General features: G+C 37.5%; 2 protein-coding genes across 2 annotated transcripts; one reads left to right on the top strand and one right to left on the bottom strand.

The window, feature by feature from the left end:
• The first annotated feature begins 1247 nt into the window (after positions 1 to 1247).
• LOC133804378 (uncharacterized) lies at positions 1248 to 4511 on the top strand. The gene is made up of 11 exons (XM_062242545.1): positions 1248 to 1575; positions 1842 to 1899; positions 2057 to 2167; positions 2361 to 2498; positions 2771 to 2840; positions 2922 to 2977; positions 3102 to 3227; positions 3332 to 3471; positions 3714 to 3786; positions 3878 to 3952; positions 4041 to 4511. Exons 1-11 carry the CDS (start codon positions 1439 to 1441, stop codon positions 4356 to 4358), a joined length of 1302 nt encoding a protein of 433 aa, XP_062098529.1. The 5' UTR covers positions 1248 to 1438; the 3' UTR covers positions 4359 to 4511.
• Positions 4512 to 5255: 744 nt separating this feature from the next.
• LOC133803896 (pentatricopeptide repeat-containing protein At5g42310, chloroplastic-like) lies at positions 5256 to 8522 on the bottom strand. The gene is made up of 5 exons (XM_062242042.1): positions 6613 to 8522; positions 6359 to 6511; positions 6007 to 6078; positions 5670 to 5893; positions 5256 to 5514 (listed from the first exon to the last, which is right to left on the bottom strand). Exons 1-4 carry the CDS (start codon positions 8371 to 8373, stop codon positions 5786 to 5788), a joined length of 2094 nt encoding a protein of 697 aa, XP_062098026.1. The 5' UTR covers positions 8374 to 8522; the 3' UTR covers positions 5256 to 5514; positions 5670 to 5785.
• Positions 8523 to 9260: the final 738 nt, after the last annotated feature.

Raw genomic sequence — 9260 nt, 5'->3', positions numbered from 1 at the left:
GGGTGACGAGTCACTCATATTAGAAATGAAAATAAACATCAAATTTGAAGGAAAAAAAAGGAAGAGTAAGTACGATTTAGTAACATAGGTAACCAGTTATCATAAAGAATCTAAAAATATACACACATCAGAACGTGAAGATAACCAGTTACCTCCAGAAATATACACACAAAGAACGTGAAGGTAACCAGTTACCACAGATATGAAGATAGAAAAAAAAAATCTGACCAAGAACCAACCTCCTCCCTCGCCTCCGACTATCACCAGAACCCCCCATCCCCTGCGCGCAAAACCCCGTCGCAACCCCAGCCATCCCCGTCGTTTTGCGCAACTCCAAGCACCACGAATCGCACTCAGCCCAGATGCCACCCTTCACCCTCGCCTCTGACCACCACCAGCACATCCCTCGCCTTAGCCAATCCCCGTCGTTTTGGATTTGGGGGCTCGCGAATGGAATCGCGTAGAGATGCGCGGATTGGGGCTATGTTCGTCGATGGTGCGACTAGTGTTCTTGGCTGGGTTTCACGGAGGTGCACGCCTAAGGTAAATCCTAGGTGGTGAGGGTGGGTAGCCGGAGATGATGGTGGTGATGGTGAGGCAGGCGAGTGGAGGACAATGAGGTGGCGGCTAGGGCAAAATGAAAGAGAAGAGGTGGCTTGGCTAAAGACATGATATGGACTCAAGTTTCGGATGAGGAGTTTTTGCTATGTTAAATACCATAATACCCCTCCTTTTGCTCATGTTTTTTTTGTTTAATTTTGAGTTCCAATATGTGATTAGTTTTCTCATAAACTGAGTTTTTGTTAATTAAATTTTTCCATACAAATTACGGAAAATTTAATTCTCATATTTTTACACATTGATGGCTAAAAAGCCATATTTTTTTAAAAATTCCCAAACATAAATTATCTTCAGCCCATATCAAAGTTCCAATTCCAGTAACTGTCTTATAATTAATAGCAGCATCCACTTTCATATCATGGCTAGATATTTTTATGCAAAAAGAAGAAATAAAAAATAGAAAAGTGGCAATCGGAACATATGGTTTGTGGCCCAACAAGTAGGGGCCCATGGGCCTGTAATGGTCTGATTCCATTATCCAAAAGGGAAGAATAGTCAGTGAGAATGGGCCCAACCCAACCACAATCCCTTTCGTGGACCCCTCAGTTTGAAATAACTGGAGCTATCGAGACCGTTGAACGTGGAAACATCGAAGCACAGGAAGAGAGAGAAAGGTCCTCTCTCCAGACATCGAAGCATAAAGCCTGAAACTTGGAAAGAATGATGGAAAGCATACTAACTTCCACAACTAAATGGATCGACACGCCGTGGGGATACTGTAATGAACATGGAGATAGGACAAGTATAGAAACAATAGCATAAGCAACCAAAATTTCAAACCATAACCTTCTTTCTAGTTCTTCTTCGAGTCTCTGATATGGGTCGTCTCCGTTTTCTCCTATACGCTTCTGGGTTGTCTTTGGGTCTGTGTTTTTTGGTTTCCTTACAAGCTTTTTGGGTTGTCGATGCTAAACCCGATCTCACCCACATCAACCACGATCTCTACCATTCCAGGTAAATCTTATAATCAAAGCTTTGTTTTAACTTTATAATTTTTGCGGAGAGCGACCAATTTTGAGTGAATTGTTTTGATTCGGAAGCTTAATGTAATGTTGATTTCGCTTAGCACTACTTCGAATCTTGGAGTTCTCTATCAATGCTATCAAATTGATTTTACTGTTCTGTTCTGATTATTGTGTAGTCATTAAGCTTAACACAAATTTACTTTGGGTCTAGTTCTCAGGGAGGAACTGAGGTTCTAATATGGGATTTTTTTGCAGAGATGATTTGATGAAAGAGATAAAGGGTTTAGTGCATCGTCATCCAGACAAACTCAGTGTATGTTGTCTAATCTATAAATTGTATTTGAATTAGTAGCTATATATTTGAATCAGGTTCTAATTGTTTTTACCAAGAGAGTAGTCCAAAAAGTCTGAGATTCGAGTTCATCGTGGCCACCTACATAGCAATTCTAATTGTTCATATGCTAAAACAGTTAAAAACAGTTACATCTAGAAACAAAGGGTACCAGGCTGAGGTTGCAGTTGTGACATACGGCCGGAGAAGGGAGGAGAGTGATGAAAGATTAATGTATCGAATCCTTCTTGTAAGTATTCCAACAGTTCATTATCCATATATGTACGTGTGTGTATGTATATATATATATATATATATATATACTTAACGGACTCTAGAGAAATTGATAAGAATTTACATCTGGGGTTAGTTGTGGGTACTGTGTAGATAATCTCAGATTTGTATTGGCTGTTGTTTTTGACAGATGATTCCTTGTCTTCCAGAGTTTTGGACAGCATGGAAGGGAGCTTATTACATCTGAACTTGCATTGAGGATTCTCTCAGTCTTGAGTGGGGAACACTTTCTACCTAACATGGATTCAGACTTTTTAAATAGTACTCTTGATAAGCTCATTATTAAGGTAACTTCTCTTCTACTTTTATAACTTAGAAAAGTCTTTTCCCATACTTAGAATCTAGGTAGCTGCAATTTTTTTGTTTTAGTTCTCCCTGGTGATGTAAATTGTATGCCAAAAAATCGGCTGATATTTGATCATCCATTCTTTACAATGATAAGCAGAGGAAACATAAATCAATAAAGTAGCCTTTTGTTATAAATTGTAGCTATTTTAGTTTTGTATTTGTTTAAGTAACTTTGTTACTGTTTGAACTCTGATCTCTAATGATATATCAGGTAGTGCCGATGGAAAACATGAACGGTCGTGAACTAGTTGAATCGGGAGATCTTTGTGAGAGAAGAAACGGTGAGCTAGTTTGTTGTAGTCACAGTGAGAAATATTATTCTGTGGATGAATAGAATTTTGAGGTTTTCTTCTTTGTGGCAGGAAGAGGTGTTGATCTCAACCGAAATTGGAGCGTAGACTGGGGCAAAAAAGAAGAGGTCTGCTAAGCTTGTTGTATTTCTAAATCCTTTTTGTTTGCTTTGCTATTTCAAGACCTAGAATAAGCATTAGATCGTATGCTCAAAACCGTTTGATTTCATCTTTAATGTTTTACCATCATAGGATTTTGATCCATACGAGGAAAATCCTGGAATTGCACCATTTAGCGAGCCTGAAACTCAAATAATGCGGAAACTTGCCTTGTCATTTGATCCACATATATGGATTAATGTGCATTCCGGAATGGAGGTAACTGATTATGATTTATGTCTGTACTACCATCTGTTTTGTTTTCCATTTGTGTAAATATTGCATTATCACATCTCCAATTGCTTCTTTTTTCCTTCTTCCAGGCATTGTTTATGCCTTATGACCATAAAAACAGAACGCCTGATGGAGTCTTGTCAGAGCGAATGAAGTTGTTACTTGAGAAAGTGAACCTTCTTCATTGCCACCAACGTTGCATGATTGGGTCTGGTGGAGGCTCCGTTGGGTAATAATACTTGCCATTAGTAACAATCTTGATGGTTGGAGTAGCATTTCACCAATATTAGAGTACTGACTTAAAAGACTATTGAATATTCATTAATAAACGTAATTCATTATGTGGTTGGCCACATGTTGGCAATGCTGCATTGATAACAATAATAATCACAATGCATTCATTATTTTTGTGTCCTTGGTTCATTTTTAAGTTAGAACATAATGGGGGTTATCTTATGTCCCATATTATAGGTACCTGGCTCATGGAACAGCAACTGATTTTATGTATGACATTGTAAAGGTGCCCATGGCTTTTACCTTTGAGGTTTGTCAAGTTGTTTATCTTTTTAAATTTATTTAAATTTGGCACATTTCTCATTGAGCTGACCATCTTCATTCTTTTCGTCAACTGACAGATATACGGCGATGAAGCTGCTTCAACTAAAGATTGCTTTAAAATGTTTAATCCCACCGATTTCGGTACATTCAATGTATGCTCTACATTAAATCTCTAGACTTTTTGTTCTTTATTAGGAGTTGAGAAGAGGTTTAACAATGGGGATTGTTTTTGAGTTTCAGAGAGTTCTCAATGACTGGTCTGCAGCATTTTTCACAATCTTCAAATTAGGGCCACACCAGCTTGGTGAAGTCCCTTACAAGGCTTCTGCATCCAAATTGGAAAAGTGGGTATCTATAGATGAGTATCTTGACGGGTATTTAATGGAGAGGAGTAGTAGATATGGGAAGAAGAAGGAGGTCTTTGAGCTTGGGATGCAAGAGATAAGAACATATTTTAGGCTATTTTTGTTATCTTCTGTGCTTTTAATGTTCATGTTCTGTTCTAGAATATCTAAAGGCAAGTGTAGTAGACCAATTGTTTCTGCTATTCCTATCTGACATCATTTATATAGTGGTGGTCTAACATTCGATTTTTGAAAGAATGTGATTGGTTGTCTTTTTTTGTTGTTGTTGTTGTACACTACACACCACCACAGGAACAATTATTGGGCCGTTTGTGTAATTATTTATTTTTTAACCTTGGATCTAACATTTCAGCTTGTCACAACTAATTGTTCCAATCCTCTATTCCAATAGACAAATTTGAGCTTCTATGCTTTCTAGTATGCCTTATCAAAAGAATATGACAACCTTTAATTATTGAAAAAGTATGATTTTCTCCAAACATTGAACAATCCCATTAACAGCCTCCTCTCTCATGCTCTCTCTCTCTAAGATGGCACCACCTCTCCACGGTGGCAGAGCACCATCTCAATGTTGTCCCATTAACATCGTCCTCGTCATTAACATCGCCATTTTTCACCACTATTGAAGCACCATATCAAAGCACAATCATTTTTTTTTTTTAATTTAAAGATTCAAAATCAAATCTAAAACTTAGATTCCCAAAAATATTCACTTAAAACGTTATAAGATTTTGAAGATGTATCATTTATTAATTTTGCTTACATTCTTTTTTAGATCTATAATTTTGAAAATCTACATAATTTTGAATAAAATGATGCTTTAGCGATGCTCGGACAATTTTTTAATGTAAAAAACGATGCAACGATGATGCTTTTGAAGATCTACAAAATTTTGAATAAAACAATGCTTGGACGATTTTTTTTAATATAAAAAATGATGCTCCGACGATGCTTCTGCGATACTCTCATTTTTTCAATATATTGAAGAAATAAAACAATAGTCTAGCAATAGCGATGCTTTCGTGTTGCTCCCATAAAAACTTGATTTTTGACGCTAAAAAAAAGTTTTAAAATAACTATGAAATAGACATTGACAATAGGAAATTGTAATTATGTTTTGCTTTATAGTACAAGAATGAATGTTGTTTTCAATACAAAAAAAAGAGAAGTTATAAATAATAAATAGTGCATCATTATTATACATAAGAAAAATAATTTTACTTGCAAATCTACATAAACAAGCCAGAATTTGTGCAGGGTAGAGCTAAAGTTTTTCTAACTCATCTATAATTTTCCATCTTCATCTTCAGTTCCTTTCCAAGTTAACAAGCTGACCAGGTTATCATATCCTGAACAAGCATCAAACAAGAAAAGAGTTTCCTTTGTAATCTCAAAAAAAAAGGAGGGGGGGGTTAAGAAAGAACATGAAATCTCACGTTGTTATCCCATGAAATCTTGCCGAGAACATGAAATTTTATATGGTTATGCATATAAGCTAGCTTACCACGCACGGTGTATGTAATGGTTTCGGTTGATGTCCTTGTTATAGTTGACTAAAACAGATAACATATGTTATCCCACATAGTTGTATAGCTCAATTCTGCTGATTCTGCTCAATTGTTATTTCAGCGACTGTTTCATGTATTTAAGAGCAGATCGTAACATTTCTCTGGCTTTCCTATCAGGGTTGCACCCTGATGAAATCATTTCTTCAAACACAGCTGGAACCTGAAATTCAAGACCATGAAAATTGTTTTTACAATACAACATGCTAAAATGATCAAATAAACACAATGGCTAGCTACACTGTTACAAAGGAAAATAGAAGAACTCATCTTTACCTTATCAAATTTTTCAACACGAATCAAAGTTTTCATTAGGGTAGTATAAGTCACAACATCTGGTTTCAAGCCCTGCAGTTATAAAGAACCAAGTGAAGTTTTATCAAGGCAGTCAAACAAATTTGAACAATGAAAATGAATTTTTTTTTTGCTTTTGAAACGAGATCCCCGCTTAACCCTTCAATATTTGGGAACCAGAAAATTACAGTAATTGCTATGTAACTGTCCAGGATTCCTGGACTCGAACCTCACAAATTATGGAAACAAACTATATGCGTAACCATCTGAACTAATAAGAACAATGAAAATGAGCATGGAAAAAAAAATTGAACGATATTAAGCAATGAGTTACATTATCCTTCATGTATTGAAGTACGGCAAAGGCTTCAGCATCCCTTCTATCCTCACCAAATCCATTGATCAGTGAATTGAGAGCTAAAATACTGGGTTTTAGGCCGTCCCCTCTCATGCCCCTGAAGGCATTCAGTGCTTGCTCAGACAAACCCTGCCAAAAATTTACAATAAAGGTTAAAAATTCACCATATCACATCCAACACACACACACACACACATATATATATACATATCTAAAGGCTAGGAGCATACTCTCTGTGCATAAGCGTTGATCAAGGCATTATACATAGTTGAGGATGGTTTCAAGCCTGAAGACTTCATTACTTCTAAGCAGTCAACAGCATCATTGAATCTCCCCGACCTTCCATATATATCGACAAGTGTTGTGTAAGTAACTACATTTGGAAGAACACCCTGACTTTGCATCCTCCCCAACAAGCCATTGACATCACTCCATCTCTCTTGCTCTCCATAAGAGTTGATCAGAATGTTATATGTTGTGGCGCAAGGCAAGCAGCCACTCTCTTGCATTTCCTCGAACAGCTTCTCTGCTCTGTCATGGTGCCCCGCCTTGCAGTGAGAGTCTATGAGTGTATTCCAAGTAACGGTATCAGGCTTGATTCCCTCTGCAAGCATCCTTTCAAACGTAGCCATTGCGTGATCAAGGCAATTAAACTTGCCAAAAGTATCAATCATCACATTGTAAAAATGCCTATCTGGTTTCACACCACTACTCTCCATCTCCCTTAAAACTTGGAAGGTCTTTTGCCACTCCCCTCGATCGCGATAACTAGCTAAGATCCTACTGAAGACATAAGAATTAGGCTGCACATTGCTCGCTTCCATCTCTTTTAACACAATTCTGGCGCTTTCCCATCTACCCGCATTGGCGTATGCATCGATAAGAAGGCTGTAAGTGCGTTCATCTGGTGAAACTCCATTCTTTTCCATCTCTGAAACAATGGTCTCAGCGTCTTTCAAAGAACCTGCTTTTACATACCCTTTAAGGAGTGCATTATAAGCTCGAGTCCTTGGCTGCAATCCACCTTCTTTAATCTCCTCAAACAAAGCTTCAGCTTCCACTATCCTACCTGAGTTCCCCAAAGCTGATATAACAGCAGTCAATGTAGCTGTTTTGGCTACCAACCCTGTGGCCTGAACTACTGATAGAAAATGCATAGCCTGGTTAGGATCACCAGCTTTAGCAAAACCCACAATTATGTCATTCAATAGATGCCCATCAAGCTCAATCTTATCACACTCAATCTCCCTATAAAGCTTTTGCAAAATAGGGGAATCAATCTTGTTTTTGCGAGTTAGGGATTGGATTACCAAGCTGTAATTAACGAAATCCGAAGGAAACCCGTCTTGGCGCATCTTAGCTATTAAATTCAGTGCCTTTTCTAGGTCATCGTTCCGAGCACAAGCTCCAATTAGAGCGTTGTACGTTAATGGCGTCAGGTTTTGCCTCTGCGAAAGCAAGAAAGCCTCGTAGAGTTTCTCGGACCGACCCAACGCGTGGATGAGTATCGAGTAGAGAAGCTCGTAGGAGTAGCAGAGGTTGTGCTTTTGAAGCCATGAAACGACGGCGTATGCTAGACCAATAGACGAGGAATTTGAGCAAAGTGATTTGAGAAGACTATGCCAGACAGTGGCAGGCACTGCCCGGTAAGACTCGGCCAGCTGGAACTCCACCGGGTCAAGCGATGTCGGAGACTCCAAATCCGAACCCGAATCAGAATCAGCTGGGGTATCATTAAGGAAGTTCAATAGGGGAGAGAAATCATACCGGCCGTTACGAAACGGAACGGCGTCGTTTTGGTCGTCCGAGCGTCGTTTTGAAGAAGAGTAGTAGGGTTCACCGGAAGAGGCGGTGGTGGTTGCGAGTGCTGCGGCGGTGGTTGTGGTTGTAGTGGTCGTTGAGAGGAGTAGAGGTTGGAGTTGGAATATGTAATGGTGGTGGAATTGAATAGAAGGGAATCTTGCCGAGAGTGGTGGCGGCAGAAGAAGCATGATGTGAAAATAAGAGTGAGACTACTGAGACTGAGCTTTGGGAAAAGGAAAAAAAGAAGAGTTTATCGGTTTCGATTTTTGCTGAAGCAGAGTTCACTCGTTCAGGAATAGAAAGGAGATGGGCACAGATTTCTTGCTGTGAACTCGATCGCATCCAATCACACTGCCGATATTATGGGAGTTACTGCAGAAAAAAGATCCCAAAGTTTGTACTCTTTTTTTTTTTTTTTTTTTTTTGAAAAGTTAAAAACTTCCCATTTTTAGGGGTAGTTAACTAAAATTAGACATTAAATATATTTAGTTGAACTTTACACATTATTATCATGAGATTTCCCAAATTACCCTTATTTGAGCACATGATTCTAAGTATTGTTGTAATATGTATTATATGTGTCATATTATAGTTAAATTGGAAATACATTCTAATTGTAGTGTGTTTAAGGAGAAAAAAAAGCATGTAATTGAAGGGGTAAAATGGGTACATCAATTAAAAATTTGGGTACTAAAATAAAAGTTAAAAATAATAGGTAAAAATTAAAGTGGATCATTTAAAATAGGTACAGGATCTAATTTCCACTTTTTTTTTTTGTGTTTGGGCTGTTATTATGTTTGGATTGCACTACCAAATTTAACCATTAAATATTTTTTTACCCTTTAAAATTTTTTTTAATTTTTTAGTTCTTCTTTATAGGTAATTCTTTTTACAACACATTTTTTGTGACGGGCCTACACCTAGTAGTCATTTTCGACACGTAAATAATTATAATTTCAAAAAAAAAATTATAATGATGTACATTGTAGTATTTAAAATATTCTCTAAAATTTCAGAAAATTTAACAGACTTAAAATAAGGTTCAAACTATTTGTTGCATGTGTACTAATTTTTT

The sequence above is a fragment of the Humulus lupulus genome, chromosome X, assembly GCF_963169125.1.
Source record: "Humulus lupulus chromosome X, drHumLupu1.1, whole genome shotgun sequence".
Classification (NCBI taxonomy): Eukaryota; Viridiplantae; Streptophyta; class Magnoliopsida; order Rosales; family Cannabaceae; genus Humulus; species Humulus lupulus.
This window is presented reverse-complemented; position numbering and strand designations above follow the sequence as displayed.

Bases quoted from the DNA above. Each gene is read 5' to 3' on its own strand.
- LOC133803896 (XM_062242042.1), bottom strand. From the start codon at position 8,373: ATGCTTCTTCTGCCGCCACCACTCTCGGCAAGATTCCCTTCTATTCAA. The intron at 6,079-6,358 runs GTAACTCATTGC...TTATAACTGCAG, and splicing joins TTCAATACATGAAGGATAAT to GGCTTGAAACCAGATGTTGT. The intron at 5,894-6,006 runs GTAAAGATGAGT...CTTGAATTTCAG, and splicing joins GTGTTGAAAAATTTGATAAG to GTTCCAGCTGTGTTTGAAGA.
- LOC133804378 (XM_062242545.1), top strand. From the start codon at position 1,439: ATGGGTCGTCTCCGTTTTCTCCTATACGCTTCTGGGTTGTCTTTGGGT. The intron at 1,900-2,056 runs GTATGTTGTCTA...ATGCTAAAACAG, and splicing joins GTCATCCAGACAAACTCAGT to TTAAAAACAGTTACATCTAG. The intron at 3,472-3,713 runs GTAATAATACTT...CCCATATTATAG, and splicing joins TCTGGTGGAGGCTCCGTTGG to GTACCTGGCTCATGGAACAG.